This window comes from Brachycentrus maculatus, unplaced genomic scaffold (genome assembly GCF_059751285.1).
Source record: "Brachycentrus maculatus isolate JH-2025_06_01 unplaced genomic scaffold, ASM5975128v1 h1tg000139l, whole genome shotgun sequence".
NCBI classification, from domain to species: Eukaryota; Metazoa; Arthropoda; class Insecta; order Trichoptera; family Brachycentridae; genus Brachycentrus; species Brachycentrus maculatus.
The window spans coordinates 1,025,049-1,045,094 of NW_028280892.1; the positions used below are offsets into that span (position 1 = coordinate 1,025,049).

At 34.1% G+C, this 20,046-nt stretch overlaps 1 protein-coding gene across 1 annotated transcript; it reads right to left on the reverse strand.

Moving 5' to 3' along the window:
- Window positions 1–317: 317 nt before the first annotated feature.
- Hen1 (Hen1 methyltransferase) lies at window positions 318–19,346 on the reverse strand. Its single transcript, XM_088260638.1, has 16 exons — window positions 19,000–19,346; window positions 18,725–18,901; window positions 17,455–17,714; window positions 16,841–17,019; window positions 15,347–15,371; window positions 14,584–14,860; window positions 13,300–13,472; window positions 12,468–12,588; window positions 12,093–12,180; window positions 10,960–11,210; window positions 8,962–9,619; window positions 6,703–6,886; window positions 4,377–4,980; window positions 3,343–3,444; window positions 1,986–2,117; window positions 318–755 (listed from the first exon to the last, which is right to left on the reverse strand). The coding sequence occupies exons 1-16, from the start codon at window positions 19,255–19,257 to the stop codon at window positions 438–440; spliced, it is 3,807 nt and encodes a 1,268-aa protein (XP_088116764.1). The 5' UTR covers window positions 19,258–19,346; the 3' UTR covers window positions 318–437.
- Between the last annotated feature and the right edge of the window lie 700 nt (window positions 19,347–20,046).

The window sequence follows — 20,046 nt, forward strand, 5'->3', positions numbered from 1 at the left end:
TCGCATTTTTTTGATCAGAGTAGCTGATTAGTTATGAGAAAAAATGGTCAGAGTTGTCCCAAAATTAGGGAACCGAATTTTTTATTTTAATGGTAGAAAAATGTCGCATTTTTTTGATCAGAGTAGCTGATTAGTTATGAGAAAAAATGGTCAGAGTTATCCCAAAATTAGGGAACCGAATTTTTTATTTTAATGGTAGAAAAATGTCGCATTTTTTTGATCAGAGTAGCTGATCAGTTATGAGAAAAAATGGTCAGAGTGGAAAGGGTTAAAATAGATTTTATGAAATAGTGGTACTTACCATTAATATATATAAAGTGGTATTTTCTAAACAAAATAAGGAAGGAAATAGTGGTATTTTCTTTTTGAGTTTAAATAAATTAAAAAAATTGTGAAGCTGAAACGTTGCATATTATTGTAATTATTACAAAAAAAAATTAAGCATCTGAATCTGTGTCGGTATCAACTTCAATATCAGCATCGTTGCTACTTGTATTAGACACTATGATGTGCAGACTGTAGACAGAGGTATCCATGTTGCTGTCATCCTGGTCCACGTCCATGTCTGGCAGGTCCTCCCCCGAGTTGGCGAGGATTTCCGAGTGCCGGGAGCTGGACTCCATGACGAGGGGGTCGTAGTCGAGGTTGGAGCCGGAGCTAGAGGACTCCGAATAGTCTCTGGGGCCTAGGGACCCCAGAGAGTGGTAGATGGGCAGGTCTTCGGAGGATATTGTGGGTAATTCCAACGGATCTACCTATTATAAAATGTTTAAATACGTAGCATTAAAATTCACTTAGTTAAAAATTTTAAACATGAAAATGCTTGATTACGAATGATAAATCTGGTGTTTTTAGTAAATTATGCGATAATTTAAATTTAAATTGGCAAACATTTCCGGGTTCGATTCCCGGAGGGAGGGTGAAAATAATTATCAGTGATTTTACACTCTAATATTTATTTAATGAGACTTCCGCCTCCGCAGTGTAATAGTCAGCACGTTTGGCTACCGATCTGGTGGTCCTGGGTTCGATTCCCAGGGGTAGGTCAAATAAATGTAAGTGATTTTTTCAATATTTACTCAATATTACCCTGCACTGGTACCTGAAGCGGAGTGCTGATCTCCTTTCCTTCATGTGTTAACGATCAGGATAACACTGCGTTTATATGATGCAGTGCTCTATGCACCATTGGGTGCGGATAAGGGTAAGAAGACACAAAGAACAACATGTAGAGAGAGAAAAAAAAGTTAGCTTAGTATACTCGGTAATACTAACAATAAGTTGCCAACATACATATTATGTGGCATTTCCGGGCTGATAATTTTAAGAATGGAGTTTGGCAGGAGCCACCTAGGACAACGGATGTGGCACAAATATAACTGAACTGGACAATACATGCCTTTGAATGGACGTCATCTTTTATATTTAATCGTCAAGATTTAAAAAACAGGATTTTTTGTTGTTGTTGATATTGTGGATAAAAAAATCTCCAGAACATGAATGCTTGGATTTATATAAGTCCTTTAGGTGTAATAAAAAATGGCTATTTACTTTTCTTAAATCCTTTGTTTTTTTACACGCTTTAATGTAGTGATTATAAATTAGAAAAATATTAGTTAATGCATATTTCATTAGTAAAAATACGTTGGAAAGTTTGATCTGAAAATAGTCACTGTCATTCTATTTAAAGGTCGATCATGAATATAGTTGGGAAATATATTTGTTGGGTAATGTATCCAAAATGAAACAAAGTTTTTGTTGGATTGAATTCTATATTTATTTATGTATATTTTAATACGTGACGCGTTTCGTATTAAGATATACATAAATAAATTTAGAATTCAATCCAACAAAAACTGTGTTTTATTTTGGATATATTACCCAACAATTCAATATGGAATTCTACCAACTGTCTGCAGTTACAATAAATAAGGGAAATATATTATTTGAATGTGGGAATTTTACAAGGGAACAAATATTCTCACCCTAACGCCGTTGCTGCTCGAAGTGTTGGACATGCTGGCGCGCCCAGAGTTGAACTGGGAGTGCACCCCCACCCCGTCTCCTGCCCCTCCTCTCTCCCGAGTGAAGTCCGCCATACCTGCTTCGATACCGTGCTGAAAATATTACTAATTGTTACCTACCTGCGCCATTTAGATATTTCCCTTTGACAAAGTTTTGTAAAACTGTTTGAGTAGTTTTACAAACTGTTTTTACAGTTGTTTGAACAATATCACGCTGAATATTGATCTGTTCTATGTGTCTGAGGGGGTATTCCAAAGCGGGATTCTTCTACTACTTTGACAAGAGTCTTTATACATATATTTATGATTGCAATTTATATTAATAATATGCACGCCTCAAATGTATATATGTTATGTATTATTTATTGAATAAACAAATTGAAATTGAATGCTTTGCCCGTACGTAATATGGGCAAAGAAATGGGCCTTTGGGGATTGGCCTAGTGCACCTATTGGATTAGTGTACCTAGTACAGGCACAAAAAGTAGGCCTTTACAGATTGGCATGTACCTAATACGGGCACAAAAAATGAGCCTTTGTGGATTGGCCTGTGCTTAGGACAGCCACAAAAAAATGGGCCTCTGCGGATGCTGGTACGTACCTGGTACAGGCAGCCCGGCAAAAAAAGCTCGAACTGATTTTATCATAGTAACGGCGGTAGTAGTAGGTTATAATGGAGTTATGGTTTAGAAATACTAGACGTAAAACCTCTGTGTATCACTTTTAAAAGTAGTTAAAAATTCTCTCAGTTTAAACATACAATAAAAACATTAAAAAAAACATAAAAATGGAAAATATTATTATTTAATTGTATTATTTCATATTTTATTTATTGTTTCGGCATTAACTTTGTGGTAAGACTTGTTACAATGATTAAAGAAAACACTTGTTTTTTACCACTTGAGTTTTATTAAAGACTACATGTTTCAGAAGTTAAACTTTCATCATTCAGGTCTGTATAATAACATAATTAGTTATTAAGTGTTTTCTTTAATCATTGTATTATTTCATCATCAGAAATAAAATTTAAAAAACCTGTGTTTATTCTAAATAAAATCTTCAAATTAAATATCTTCATTAAAACTAATCAGGGTCAACAAATTCACGGTTATGACTGATATAGGAGTCAAATTCATGTCCTTCATTTGGGAAATGACAGCTATAACCATTGGCCAAACGATACCCATATAGAAAAGGAAAGATGTTTATATTGTCACATGACAAGTGAAGTCTATAAAATAAATGCTAAATTTGGCATTATAAGCGACTGAACACATTTTATAACATGAGATGACGATTATCTAAATAGCAAACTCACATTATCAGCCAAATTCAAAAGATACAAGAGCCAGTCGGGAAATGCTGCATCTTCGACCAAAAAGTAATCAACGATGGAAGACTGTCTGCTGTGGAAAGATGTCTAACAGAAAAGCAAAAACAAAAAAAGATTTACAAAAACAGAAAATTTAACTTAAAAAAAAAATTAAAACTAAATAATAAACACACTAAATAATTTGTTCTAGACAAAACAAAATAACTAAAATCTAAAATAGAACACATTTAAAAAATCAATAAATGTAGGTACCTAAATAAGTGAAAGTGATTTTATATGTATTTACATAAATGCTGATCAATTAAAAAAAATACAAGGGATATATTTTAAGACATGTTTATATTATTCTTCTTCTTCTATCCATGTTCGCTCCCTAGGTGGAGCATATGGCCAACACGAGACGTCTCCAAGTCACTCTGTCACATGAGGGGTTGATGCTTTCAGGTGGCATTCTAAGGACATGTCCCAGTATATTATTGGGTGTCTCAAAAGAGAATTATTTTATATACGAAGGGCATAGAAGTCTGAACATCCTAGGGGTAATGACCTGGAACTGGCTGGATTGAGTGACCACTTTACGCACAGTGTGACATTTACCATTCTGCCCATTATTGAACATATTTTATTAATTTTCGAAAATTTTACATTTACAGAGATCTCCCAAATTATTTCACATATCAAGAAAGATCCTGAAATCATATTTCAATTTATACACTGCGTATGAAAAAAGTAATGCCTTGTTTTAGTAGATACACCTATAATATATATGTTGTAAGTAATAACCTTGTATACAAAGAAAGATTGGACTCTATTATTCTTAATAATAGCATAAACTAAATTGGTGACATGACAGATACCTAACCTTAAACTGACAATTAATTTTGATGTCACATTACAAAGAATTAAAGCCCCAAGAAGAGGTGATAAACATTTTCGGTTATGCTATATGCGTTATAAAGAAGCCATGCACTCATTTCAGTACAATATACTAATAATTATTTATATTATAAGTAATTAACCTGTCTAGTAGGAGCTTCTGAAATTGCAGCTTCTAACTGCAGATCGCTACTCTCCGCTGAATTCAATGCATTAAAATCATTTTGTAAATCATTTGCATCGGTAAAAACAGAATCAGATGCGTCAGGAGCAATGTCCAATTGTTCGCACACAGATTTCATCAAAGATGCACAATGATCTCTGACAATATTAACATTACTGTCATCGGATAAGTCTCTAGTTTTATCATCAATTTGTGACGCATCACTGCTTAAATTTTGAAAGCATTTACTAGGGACATACAGCATTCTTGTTATACGCTTATCGGAATCAAGATATTTGGTTTCCCAATGGCGGCCGTCTTTTTGGTATTTAGAATTATTAGTATTTGACGTTGATGGCAAGGAAAGGTCAATATTGTCAACGCTGTCAGTGATGGCTTTGTAAGAACAAGCCGGAAAGTCATCGTCGGGGTAAATGCTTTCGTCGGGACTCAGGCTGAGAGTTTTGGCTATGGAATCCAACAGGAAGTTTGTCTCCGCGCTGTTGTCATCGTACTGAGATTTATCGGGAGTATTTGGATATGAAAAATTGTCTTGAGAGAATTCAATGTCATCCGCTGCATTTCTGGAACACAAGATGATAAATCAATTTAGGCCATTTAATATAATAAATGTATATATGAAATGAATATGTATATTTGAATGTATCTATGTATTATGAAAAATAAATAAATAAATAAATTTTATAATTATAATTTAGGATAATGTTTTTAGTCAAGTGGTGTTTGCCGTTGCAGTATTGCGATTATTTTCACTCCTGACCTGACCACGTTCAAGTATTTTAATTATGTGATCATACCAAGTTTTCCCCAGTCTAAATTATTAGATTAAACATTCTCCTTATCATTCATCGTTTACTTAGCTTTTGAACTGATTGTGGAATATTATTTCGAAAAATAAAAATACTTTGTGTTCTGATCCGCTTACATTTTTACTAACCAACTAGTTTCGGCAACAACCTGTTGCCCTCTTCAGGCTTTAATTTATGACTTAGTCTAATTTAGTCATAAATTAAACCCTGAAGAGGGCAACAGGTTGTTACCGAAACTAGTTGGTTAGTAAAAATGTGAGTGGATCAGAACACAAAGTATTTTTATTTCTCGAAATAATATATCAATATGATCCACAAAGTTAATGGTTTCAATATTCAAAACATGATTGTGGAATGATTACTCTGAAACTGAAAGTCATGAAGTGGTGTTTTTAAGTGGTATTTTACAAAGTGAGCGATGAATGATAAGAAGAGTGTTATTTGACCAGATAATTTATTTATAACATTTTGAGTGTGTCCAAATACAAACCAGCCTATGACGGTTGTCGGCCCCTTAAATGACCAGACTTCCATATTCTTCTTCATCTTTGATGAGATGTCAAAAAATAATATGAAAATAACTCCTGTAATTGGAGATAATCCAGATTTTGTGAACATGTATTTGGACACACTCAAAATGTTGTAAATAAATTATCTGGTCAAATTATAAGCTTAAATAATAAAAATGAAAATAATATTTTCTGGCGTTTCTCATGTATGTATGTGATTACAATCCAGGATTCGGACCTCACATACTGATATAAGTGTTTCTGCTCAGTAAAAAGCTTCTTTTTATCTCACCAATAGATGTCTCTAGTGAAGTTCTAGTGATTCAATAACAATGTTTCTGAATCGGGTCATACATATAGAACTTCCAAGTATTAGTAGTCTACTAAATAATATTTTATTATTAATAATAAAATAATAATAAAACCCTTATCCGCACCCCAATGGTGCATAGGGCACTGCTTCATATAAACGCAGTGTTATCTCAATCGTTAACACATGAAGGAAAGGTGATCAGCCCTCCGCTTCAGGTACCAGTCCAGGGTAATATTGAATAAATATGACAGTGAAAAATCACTTATATTTATTTTACCCCCCTTGGGAATCGAACCCGGGACCTCCAGAACGGTAGCCAAGAGTGCTGACCATTACACTACGGAGGCGAACACTTTTTTTTATTTTATTTTTATTTTTTATTATTTTTTTTATTATTAAAAACACAAAAGTTCAATTTGTGACACTTGCTGTCTTGTTATGGCATTTTCAAACTACTTTAGTGGTATACAGTAGTTTAAAAATTCCATCACAAGGGAAAAAAATTGACACAAATTTTAATTTTATGTGTTTTTAATAATAAAATACAATTTAGTAGACTTTAAAAATCAGTGTTTGATTTTAATATTTAATATATAAGTTAAAATGGAGTTCTACAAATTAAATGCCAAATCTATAATTAAAAAATTATCTTACCCGGGATTGAACCCATAGTTCTCGTTTCCTCCATAGTTTTCTCGATACTGAAAAATTTGTTCCACAATAATCTCTTCCTCTTCTTCTATGTTCTGATCATCAATGATATGGTTTTCATTATGTCTATCTAAATTTCTCAATATATTTTCTGCATCGTCCATGAATTCGGCTTCAAATATGTGTACTAGAAATTGAACAAGCGTGAAAATATTTGTACATATTGTAATTTCTCAAACACTATCCAAGCAAAATGATAATGAGAACATTTTTATAACAGATTTATATTATCCACTGACACTTCGTGATGGAATTGCATTTTTAATATATTATTAGATTAAAACCAATATTTATAGCTTTTCCACTTTATTTTTATTTGACCAGCGACCGGGTTTCGTCATTACAGACATCATCAGACTGGTGGGAGGCTATACAAATTGTTATGTTATATATAAAAGAAGGCAGGAGTTGATAACCATGATTTGATATAATTTTATTGAGAAATTAATTTAATTTGAGTGAATTTAAGTATTGTATGATATTAAAAATACTTTTTATAAAGGTTTTTTGTATTGAGAGCACGATTTTATATAAAGTTATAATAGATTTGCATTTTTTGTGAATGAATTTAAATTATGTAACGAAGTATCAGGATCATGTAAAAATCTTACACAAATGTAGTAAAGGTAAAAAATTAGATAGGCTCGAAATTTTGGAAATAAATAGGTTAAAAAATTGTCCCAATAAAGACATTAAATGATCAAGTAACACACATTCATTCTCCCTTACTTTACCCATCAGAAAAGAAACAATAGATGCCTTAATGTCTTGTCGATAAGAAATGACTGCCGGGAAATTTACATTTCAGAGAACTTCGGACTTCCCCCGGACAACCGCAGCGTAGTGGAAGGAGCCGTCAACCAGCAGTTCCTGATACTTCGTTACATAATTTAAATTCATTCACAAAAAATGCAAATTTATTATAACTTTATATAAAATTGTGCTCTCAATACAAAAAACCTTTATAAAAAATATTTTTAATATCATACAATACTTAAATTCACTCAAATTAAATTAATTTCTCAATAAAATTATATCAAATCATGGTTATCAACTCCTGCCTTCTTTTATATATAACATAACAATTTGTATAGCCTCCCACCAGTCTGATGATGTCTGTAACGACGAAACCCGGTCGCTGGTCAAATAAAAATAAAGTGGAAAAGCTATAAATATTGGTTTTAATCTAATAATATATTTTTATAACAGTAATAAATAATTATACTTACATAAAATAAAAAAAGTGGTATTGTTCCTCACTATGGCAAAAATTCTACATCAACTCTATGATGAAAAAGCAAATAAAACAAATTATAAAATAAATGACAACTACAACATACACAATTTTTAATGATATAATCATGATTACAGCTTTTTCTTCTGTCCCTCTGCACTCAACGATACATAGGGAATTTGCATCAGATTGATGCCGCATCAAGTTGATTGTAAATAATATGAAGGCAAGGTGATTAGAACTGCGTTTCAGGTATCAACCAGTCCAAGGATATTAACCCATTGTTGTCGGGCAGTTTTTTCATCAACCCCAACCCTAATTAAGGTTGTATACTAATCACAAGTAACCGCAAACCCAATTCCGATCTATATGTACAATGTTTTTTGGTATCTCGCACACTGCCAAAAGTAAGCAAATAGAATGCTTATATGTCTCCCGCTCTCTACCAACAGTAGAGAGTAGGTAAAAGACACTCTAAAGCATTTCCCATAAACAATATCTTTAAAAAGATTAAACGATTATATTGGCTTTTCAAAAATTTACTGAAAAATCGGAGACAAAAACAACAAAAAATATAACATTATACAAAGTAAAATGTTTTGATTTACATATTTTTTACTGATTCATTATTATTTGTTCTTAAAAAAAATAAAAGTTGAAAAATTATAAAAATGATGAAGCAAATAAATGTATGTGATTAAACTGTATGGGGCTAACTACAGGTGTATGCTAAATATTGCAAATGTAATGGATTTATATAACCGGATCATGCAAACTTCAGGCATATATGAATGTAGAGTTGTTTTTTTACGCGTCACTTGTTAAATTTGTATTTACTTAGATGATTCAAACATCCGTGTATTCAAATGCAACATCGCGTGAAATTATTAAAGCAGTTGATTAATTACTTTAGAAGATTTAAGATTTTGAACATTTACATTTTTATTTATATAGATGTAGGATTTTACCTCTCTCTACATTATCATTCTCTCTTTCTTGATCATCAAAATTATTCCCTTCAAAATCAACATTGTTATTCAAATGATCGACCACGGCGACCTCCAGATTTTGAATATCCAAGAAATCCGGGCGAGCCAACCTTTCGCGAACCCGTAAATCCTCACGTCTCTGCTCCTGGTTATTTTGCAACATTTGCTGCATGTTGAAATGTCTCGGGACATTCTCAAAGTGCAACGGCTCGTTCCTCTGGTAGACGACTTCTTCCGGACTGAGGAAGTTGAGTTGGGGACTATCGGGCTGCGGGGAATTATCTACGGAAACGTGATTATTTCTCGCTCGATCATTCGCGGTAGATTTAAATTCGTTTTGCGCGTATTCGAAGTTGGTCGTGCAAGTGTGGAGACTTCTGGGTCGCGACATGGAGGGTCCGCTGGGGAATTCCGGATTCTTGGCGGACTCCGAACCGATGATGGGTCCGACGGACCTGCGCCTGGATTCCGGATGCTTCGAGGGGTCCTTTGGACTCGAGCACATTGTCGGGCAGTTTAAATTCTCAGGTATGCACTCCAATATCGTGGACTGAATCATCATGTCCGATAGGTCCTTGTCCGGTGTTATGAGGTCGTTTGAAAAGGAATCTGAACACACCGGGGATTGCGGGGAATCCTGAAATAAGATGATTAAATGAAATAGATATCTTACCAAAAAAAATCGTTATAGAATCAGTATATATCTTATTATAGCTTTCAAATATTGAACTGTTTTAAAGCAAATAGTTTTTCCTCAAGACTAATTAATAATAATTAAAAAAAAACTATCTTTAAACCAAATCTTTTGAGAAAAGGATTGTTGTTTTTAAAAAACTTAGTGGGTAACCAATTTATTATTATTATGGGTCCACTAGCTAACATTGGTTACAGTGAAGTTTGTTAAAGAAATATAATTTGAAGCGGGCGATATTAGATCACGTTGAAAGAATTATGACAAACAAATTGATAATATTTTTGTATTATAGTGACATCTATTCGCTACAACATGACAAGAAATTATATTAGGTGTTTTTTGTATCTGGAGTTCAAGGTAATCAAAATGCATAAATTGCTCACTCCTTTCAAGAACGTCATAAATCAAAAATCGTCAATTTTGAGTTGTGCATGTTTTCGGAATGCCCAGAAAATGTACTATATACCAGCAAAAGCGGCATATTTTTAATTTAATATTTACCCACTACAGGGCAGAAAATGTTGTTTTTGCATTTTGATGAAAAGGTATTGTTTAATTATTTTTTTAAATATACTTAATATTTTTCAAATGGAGAAAAAACCTTCAGGTTTTACCTAAAAAGATCTGTTGCACAGTAAAAAGTTCAATTAGTGGCTTGATGTTTATTTTTAATACATTGTATTTTATTTTTAAACTTTAAAAACGTTCTCCTGAAAAATCAAGTTTTTTGATTTATGACGTTCTTGAAAGGAGTGAGCGAAATATGTGCGCAATATACGCGCACATAAACAATGTGTTAATTAAGCAATGAGATAGTCGAGTGCAAAATTATTAGTTAATTTAATAAAAATTGACGCATCTTCCTGCAAAAAGTATTTATTTCCATCCATTTTGACTGAAAAATAAGGTTTTTAAACATTCTGTCTACCTTCACAGTGTAGTGGTTAGTACATTTGACTTGGTGAAACAATTTAACACATTGTTTGCAGAAAACGCTTAAATGTGTCTTTAACAAACTGTCGGTAGAGAGTGGGGGACACATATAAGAGTTGTAATTTATTACTTTTGGCACAGCGTAAGACGCCAAAAAACATTGTACAGATCGGAGTTGAGTTTGTGGTTACTTGTGATTGAGTAAAAATTTATAATTGAGTTAGTATGCAACCATAATTAGTATACTAATTAGGGTCAGGATTGATGAAAAAACCACCCGCTAACAATGTGTTGACTATCACAAATTAGATGTTACAGCCAAAATATAAGGAAAGTGACAGCCAATTTACCTGGGACTTTAAATATCCCGAATCGGACAGTCTCTGATCTTCGTTGGAGTCCCTGTTGGCACCAAATAGCTGGCCTAGAGGACTATCAGACCTTGATCTTTCATCAGTACCAGAAGCCATGCTGTCTCCCAGCAAGCCGGTGTACAGGGTGACATGATTACCCTCATCCGTCGTCAATGCCGTGGTCTCCAATTCATTGGGTGAACGATCTGATGTAACGGGTTCGAGAGTTTCTTCAAATGTCTCTGGTTCTAAAAGAAATAAAGATAGTGTTAAAAAAGAGATTGAAATGGATTCAGGCTTAGGTTTAAAAGAAAAACAGTTGGAAATAAGTGTCGGTCATCTTACAAAGAGGCACAACTCGATTTTGCTGCTTTTAAGGTAACTTTTGTTCAAAAGAAGGATTCACTTTCTTTTGATTTGCTTTTTTAAAAATAACAAAATATCACTCTTGTCCGCCTCCATAGTGTAATGGTCAGCACGCTCGGCTACCGTTCTGGAGGTCCCGGGTTCGATTCCCAAGGGGGGTAAAATAAATATAAGTGATTTTTTCAATGTATTATTTATTCAATATTACCATGGACTGGTACCTGAAGCGGAGGGCTGATCACCTTTCCTTCATGTGTAAACGATCAAGATTATATGACACAGTGCCCTATGCACCATTGGGGTGCGGATAAGGGTTTTATGATTACTCTTGTCAGATTTTAAGTAATTGCAGACAAATTATATTTTTAGGCTAAATTTATCTTAACACATTTCAGATAGGTGTTTTTTACGCCTGCGGAACACTGGCGACGGGATTCGATAATTGTGTACATAGTAGTTTGGCCCTTAACAAAGAGATTAGTGCATAATATTCATATGAACACTTTAAATAATTCCTTCTTTTCTGACTTTGAAATGAGGGCGGCGTAGAAGGTAAAAATACCCTTCCACTTAAGCTTCAATCGACCAAACGGTTAGAAATAGTTTTCGTGTCCTTAGTATGTTAGGAAAATAATCTGATAAATGCGTCCATCTGCCATTTATTCTTAATTTCATTAAATATATTTTTTTGAAATTAGTGTGTACTTGAAAGAGAATTCCAGATTGTTGAGAGAAATTGTTTTCTTGATAAAAATTAACTCTACCTGAATCGTTATTTATTTTTTTATCCCAGTCCAAATTATTCGTTGAGTCATTTGTCCACGAATTTAAATCGCCAGGTTCATCCAAAATCTATAAAAAAGTATCACATTAATTATAAACCTTTGTTATCTACTTCAAGTTGCAATAGTGTGAAAGGGAGGAGGAAGTGATACCAACTTAACAAACTCATCTGCAGAATTGGCAAGGCAGTCACTGATGCCATTTTTCATACTAAAATGATTTTGACCATATGAAAATTTACAAAACTCTATGAAGATGACTGTTTGTCAGGTTTGTCAAAGTGTAACAAAATTAAATGAAACAAGAGACATACCAACATGACAAAACTAAAATAGATACAGAAAAAATCATAGTACCTGTTTATAATGATCGTCAATTGCCGAGGGGAAAAATTCGTCTATAGAGATGGAAGATTTAATCTTTCTATATATAACAATATCCTGTTGAATTTCATACTCTGCATCGGTTAATATTTTTCTATAAGAAAGGAAACAAACGAGGACATACTAATTTATTATTAGTCTCCATAATATCCTTTAAATATATCGTAGTCGTACAGGAGAAAGTGACCAACTAACAGAACGTAAAATGTTCAGGAGGGCCATTTAAGTCACTTTTGCTTGACAAGAAAATAAGTATCAATGCAGTTAGTCATTTTTAATAAGTCAATATATTATACTTCCAAGTTTAAAATCCTTTGGGATTTTTTCAGGGCAATATTAAGCTAGTAAGATATCAAACAGTCAATGATCACTTTTTTGTAAAAAATGCACTTGGTCACTTTCTCCTGTATGACTACGATATGTATACATATTTTTTTAAATAGTTAGGTTTTTACATTTCACAGCACATTGTTGTCGGGCAGTTTTTTTCAATAAGGGTCATTTACTACAAACCAATCACACAAACTAATCACAAGTAACTGCAAACCCAATTCCGATCTGTACAATGTTTTTCGGCATTTCTCACGCTCTCCAAAAGTAAACAGACACTTTTATGTGTCTACAGCTCTCTACTAACAGTATGTAAAGACGCTTTTGAGCGTTTCCCGCAAACAATGTGTTAAAATGTTATGGCCTAACGGAACAGCCTTGCTGATACCTCCTGGCACTTCAGGGTCAACCCGCACTTCTGCAGGTGATAATGTTTCGTAACTACACACATATTTACAAAACCACTAGTACTTACCGAAGTTCATCGGCTTCGACGTTCATGCTGGATGTGTACATTAATAGCTGAGAGATGGGGATTCGCCAATAATCATTATCATCATCGTAATATTCGTCTTCGTAGTTTGCATACATCTCGACTCTGAATAACACTTCATCTAGAATCTTCTTGTCTCGAGAACGGGTATCACACTACAATCAATCAAGAAATGTCCAGTCAATTGAATAGTTACATAGACAAATATTTTAGGTTCATACTACGTGGATTAGTTTTTCTAGGCAAGGTATTTTATTTATTTATTATTTCGAGAAATAAAAATAGTTTGTGTTCTGGTCCACTCACATTTTTATTAACCAACTAGTTTCGGCAACAACCTGTTGCCCTCTTCAGGGTTTCATTTATTACTAAATATGTATATAAAAAGAAACAGTGTACAAGTTGTTGGGTTTCAAAAGGGTAGGGGTGGGGGTAATGGTGTTTTAAGGAGGGGTAAGAGCAAGGAAGGGGATAACTCTGTTTAGGTTGGGTTTGATTTTATGGGAAAAATATTAAAAATGGGACTTTGACTAACGTTTATTTGGTTGTTAATTATATTTAATTTTTGTTTAACCGCTTTTTTTATTTCTAACACCTCTAACATCTTAAAACCTTTATCCGCACCCGATGGTGCATAGGGCACTGCATCATATTAAATCAGTGTTACCTTGATCGTCAACATATGAAGGAAAGGTGTTCAGCCCTCCGCTTCAGATACCAATCTAGGGTGATTTTGAATAAATATTAGAGTGAAAAATTACTAATATTAATTTCGACCCCCCCCCCCCTGGGAATCGAACCCTGGACGTCCAGTATGGTAGCAAAGCGTGCTGACCATTAGACTACGGAGGCGGACATTGCGGACAGGCGGATTGGTATTTACTCGTTGGTAAAGCCTCTTAGGTTCCTCTCCCAAATACCTATTACACGCTTTTACTGCGCTTTAGACCCTGTACGGCAGTACACTAAAGACGTGAACGCATAGACTTAAGATATATTTCAAAATACTTATCACAAATTGATAATTGAAAAACTTAATTCTTGTATAATACCACTTAATGAGTTTTATTTCATTAGACACTTTTGGAGACTAGTTTTGACATGTTAGTTTTCAAAACTAGTAATGTGTAATGAAATAAAACTCATTAAGTGGTATTATACAAGTTTTTAATTAAAAAAAAAAAATTAACATTGTCATTCCACAAAGTTAATGGCAAATCAATAAATAATATCACAAATTGTATTACTTAAGAAAAAATTGCTTACATCATGAGGGAATACATATTCAGCTATGGTTTTATAATATTCAGCTATGTGTCCGTTCTCCCAAACTCTGCAATCCCATTGGAAGTCAGCTTTTGTATTTGGCGTAACCTGATTACTATCACCCCTGTAGAAACTGAAATCCTTTGTGGAAACACCGTGGTAAATAAACATAGCTTCATCGTCGCTACTGCTACTTGATATGTTCACCCCGCATCTATTTTGGCACTCAGCACTTTCCGGAATGGTTGTCAATGGATTCATTGCATTATCACAGTTCCTATAAAAATAAGCTTAAAATTAGTGGCATGTAAAATTACCAGACAGTGCATTAAATGTGAAAAAATATGGAGTTAACACATTGTTTGCGGAAAACGCTTAAAAGGGTCTTTTACAGTTGGTAGAGAGTGGGAAACGCTTATAAGCGTTCTATTTTGTTACTTTTGGCAGAGCGCAAGACGCCAAAAAACATTGCACAGATCGGAATTGAGTTTGCGGTTACTTGTGATTAGTATACGACCCTAATTTGTATACTAACTAGGGTCGGAGTTGATGAAAAAACCGTCTGACAACAATGTGTTAATACCAGTTTGCTGATAATTATGAAGGTTTAAAAAAGTATAAATTATGATAGACTGTACTGTAATAAAAGTGGAAAAAACTATAAAGTTACTATTTTATTATATAAAATGCAGTTCCACCAAGAAATATCAATACACTACTTAAATCAAGTGTAATATTTAATAATAAAATCATTTTTACTTACTTTACTTCAGTCTCTGAGATTAAATCTGTAAAAACATTAATATTATTTTATGAGGATAATTAAAATACATGTGTAAGTTATAAGTAAATAATAATGTTCGCAATATACACTATATATATCATAGCTATAGTAAAGTACAAGAAGAATAAAGAGTAGCTTAAGATGTTCACTGCGTTCAATATATAACAAACAACCTTAATATGCTAACAAAATAGCAACTTTTAAAACAGTAATATAAAAATGGAGTTCTGGTTCCAACCCTTATGTATGGAAGCGAAGCATGGAGTTGGCAAAAGAAGGATGAAAGCAGACTGAATGCAGTCGAAATGCGATCGCTCAGACGAATGTGTGGCAAAACGATGTTTGATAGATGTTCGAATGATGAAATAAGGAAAGAATGTAAGGCTGAGATAAGCATTATCCATAAAATTAAGAAAGGTGTGTTGAGATGGTTTGGACATGTGGAGCGTATGAGTGAAGAAAGAACGGTTAAACAAATTTATGAGGCGAATGTAGTTGGAAAAAGAAGCAGAGGACGACCGAGGAAAACTTGGCACAATCAGGTATGTCAAATACTTGAAAGCGGCCGGGTCAGGAGTCGTAATAATCGGCGGGTATGTATGAGGAGATGCATGAATGTAGAAGAGGCAAAGAATGTTTGCAAAGACCGAGTGGTTTGGCGTTCGATTCTCTCTGCCTACCCCTGCGGAGAAGCGGCGTGATGGTTAGTTAGTTAGTTAGTTAGTAATATAAAAATATGAAATACATAATATGAAAATTGTTTTTGTAAATACTGTTTTCTTTGTGTATAGCATTCACGTGCGGTTCATGTTTACACTCGCTTTGAAACGAGCAAGTATAAACATGGGTCGTAGAGGGGATTATAGCTGAGTTTACACCCGCAAATTGCACATTCATATTTGAAATTTCTTGAAACATTGAAATTTGAAACACACGGCCTTAATATTATTTCTTGATTCGACATTAACTTTGTGGAATGACATGTTGGTTATTCCAAAAAATATATACTGACATAAAATATCATGTCAAGACTGTGAGGGCACACTTTCAATTACACAATGATACTTTTAAGCCATTTGATTCAATGTAATCAGGAATACTATTAGACTATCGAAAAACTAATGTTAGGATAAGGGAAAAAACCAAGGTAACAGATGTTGCTCAAAGAATCGCAGAATGTGGAACTGGGCAGGTCATGTGGCACGTACGTCTGAGGATAGATGGACGAAAAAGGTGCTTGACTAGAATAGGACGCATAAGCGCGGGTAGGCCCCAGACAAGATGGTCCAATGACATTAAGAAAGTTGTGGGCCTGTACCGGAAGAGAGTCGCGTCCAACAGAGAACTGTGGAAGTCCAGGAGGCAGGCCTTTGTTCAATACTGGACACAAAAAGAAGGCTGAAGTGAGAAAGTAGTTTAAGAACTGTCAAATTGTAAAACATAAGTTTGCATAAGATAAAATATGGTACAGACCTGGAGTCAAACGTCTTTCTATCAAGCTGTCAGTTATATCTTCCGCCTTCTCATATTTGTGATTGATGAACAGCGCCATTTGCGAGCAGCATCCAAGGTCCTCCGTTCCCTTAGGACCTGGAGCTATTCCGATCATTTCCACTGTGTAATCGGGATATCTCGAAATTACATTCATCGACCTAGGTGAATAATACAAATGATCATACATAGTTTGTAAAATATATAAGCCATACTAAGCCTTTTATACTCAAAGCATTTCTCTATTGTTTTGCGCATGGCACCAGCATGGAGTCGCCGGCATTTGCCCGATAAATTTTGCGGGACACCAAAGAGGTGTTAAGAATGGAGTTTCGTGAAGAAATATCGATGAAAAATCATTAACCTTTCCTTTATGGTGCCAAAAACTTCCGCATGCAACAACGATATGTATTTTGTAAAGTCTACAAAATACATATAATTTTTATATGGTCTACAATGTAGACCATATAAAAATGTGATTGAAAAATCGGAAAAATGTGAATATTTCAAATTGGTGCTTTTAATGACCATATGCACCAGTGCCCTATGCACCACTGGGTGCAGATAAGGGTTGGAAGAAGAATATTTATTCTTACCAGTCATAAAACTCATCTCTTGTCCACTCGAACCTGTGATCATAGTGCCTGAAGCCTCCATCTTTGAGATTTGGAAAGAGGACGTTGAATTCTGCGTTGGGGGTGGTGATGAAGGCCAATCGGGGACGTATGTACCCGAAGATGTTGTGAGGGAGGCGGTCAAACGCAGCGGGATCCAGGTGCTCGATCAGCTCAATGCACACCACGGCATCGCACCCCACCAGCCTGTAGTCTGGGTCACTCACGCTGCCTTGTAAGACCTGATGAAATTTCCAGATTGCATTAGAAATTAAACCTGTTCAAGGTAAAGTATTCGTTAAGTCGCAACTTAATTTTCTATACACCCAGGTACCGTAGAACGGGGCTACTTGAACTTTGATGTGTTACTTGAGCCCAGTAAAAAAATATTTAAATCTGTATTTGGTCTACAATAATGAACGTATCGACACGATTCATTGTTTCCATGACAGGTGACACTTATTGTCACGATACTTCGATCGATACCACGATCTAAATTTTTTTTTGTACTGGGCTCAAGTAACACATCAAAGTTCAAGTAGCCCCGTTCTACGGTAACGTTTTACGTAATTGATTATTTTCTTAAAACACCATTTTTGCATTAATTTTTTTTTTTCCGAAATAATTATATTGTTTTGAAAAGAAAAGAGTTATTGAAAGACAAGGAGTTAAAAGGAGTTATTTAAAAAGATTTTTTCTATACATATTCTAAAAAACAAAAAAAATCAAAAAAAAAATTTTCTTCAAATTGAGCGTGAATACACGTGCAGCCCTGAGTGCGGCTGAGTGCATTCTGATTTGAAGTTTGAGATCCAGCGTTTATTTATAGATTTGGCATGTAATTTTTAGAACTATATTTTAATTTATTTATTAAATATTAAAATCAAACACTGATTTTTAGAGTCTACAAAATTTTATTTTAGTATTAAAAATATGTAAAAATAAAATTTGTGATAATAGTTTCGCCTTGTTATGGCATTTTCAAACTAATGTTATTAGTAACATTCATTTATAACATTAGTTTTAATATCATCGTGCTACAAAAAAAAATAATGTGTTTCACTTTCCTGTTTATAATAACAAACGATTCCTGATTACATATAATTAGAAATCGGAGCTCAAAAATCAGAAATTTATCGAGTTGTAACATCCATATACATAAATATATATATTTTTTGACAATAAGTAAAATAGCCCAGGTCTTTTGAAATAAATAAAATTTGAACCTAAAAAAATGTACATATTTACTTACAGAAACTTTCAATGGGATCTCCCTCGGGAAGAGATGATCATAGAAAAGAGGTTCCGCACGACTATGAAAACGAGTCAACAGATCCTCATCAAAGTCAACTTCTAATACTTCACTGATTTCAGGAATATTTTTTAGGTATGTGAAAAATGGTAACTCTGCACAACCGAAATCTACAACCTGCAATAAACATATAAAATTATTTTGAATACAAGCGCAACTATGAAATTAATGTACTCTGAAAAATGACGCGCATTTTCGAAGAATATCAAAATTACCTTTTTGATATGTCCCGCCCAGCGGATATCGTTCCTCAAAATATCGCAAATATTCCCGTATCGCTGTACATATGCCGGCGGGGAAAATGTTACTCCATTTTCACAGAAACTCGCTCCGGATGGGAAGTTAACCTCATTCAGGAGTGCGGGGGGTTGTTCGTCTTCCCCTTTGCTTGACATGTGTAATTTATAAAAATCAGTTAACTTTCGAAATAGCGAGTATCTTAAAAAATACAGGGCATGCAAACATACGATCATTATTCCATTCCGACAAGCTCACTGAAAATTTGGTAGGCACCAAAACAAAAAACAGCCAATGGCCGATGCAAAAAATTGACAACTTTGACAGCTCCGGCACATGCGCAGTAGCGGAAATCCAAATATGATGTAGTTCAATAAATTGCATTACAATATTCACTAGTTCTTACCTGGTTACTGCTATTGCTGTACTTCATGAATGAGTTTATGTTTATTTTGGATCAAACGGAATGTGACATTTCGTATGGAAATTGCAATTTTCATTTACGAAAAAATAGTTTGAGAAACTGAACATATTTTAGTTGATGTATGGCTGAATATTTTATATCATAATTAATAAGTTGAAAATAGCTCATGCTTTAAAATACGCAATCATCTGTTTACTAATTCGAATACTGGGAGACGAGAGGACTTGAGAAAATCATTACATTTTATACTGACAAGTGTTCTTATCAGAATTTTATCGGAAACCAGAAAGAGCCCTCAGTCTCTAAAAATAAGAGCGGTGCGTACTTCGTACATATTAATACCAACATAAATGCTAATGTACATAGCGTTATTACGAAATTTGCGTAAATAATGTTACAGTTACAATAATAAATGTGATGTTAGGATCGCTGATAACGTTTTTTACGCTTGACGGTCAATCGGTGCATTTCGCCGGGTGATAATTTTATATTTTTATTAATAATTGTTGCTTAATAGTTTATCTTTCCGTCGTTAGGATGCTACGCGGCTCTTATCAAGTTTGGAGTGCGGCAAAGCGGCTCACTTTATCACCGAATAAGT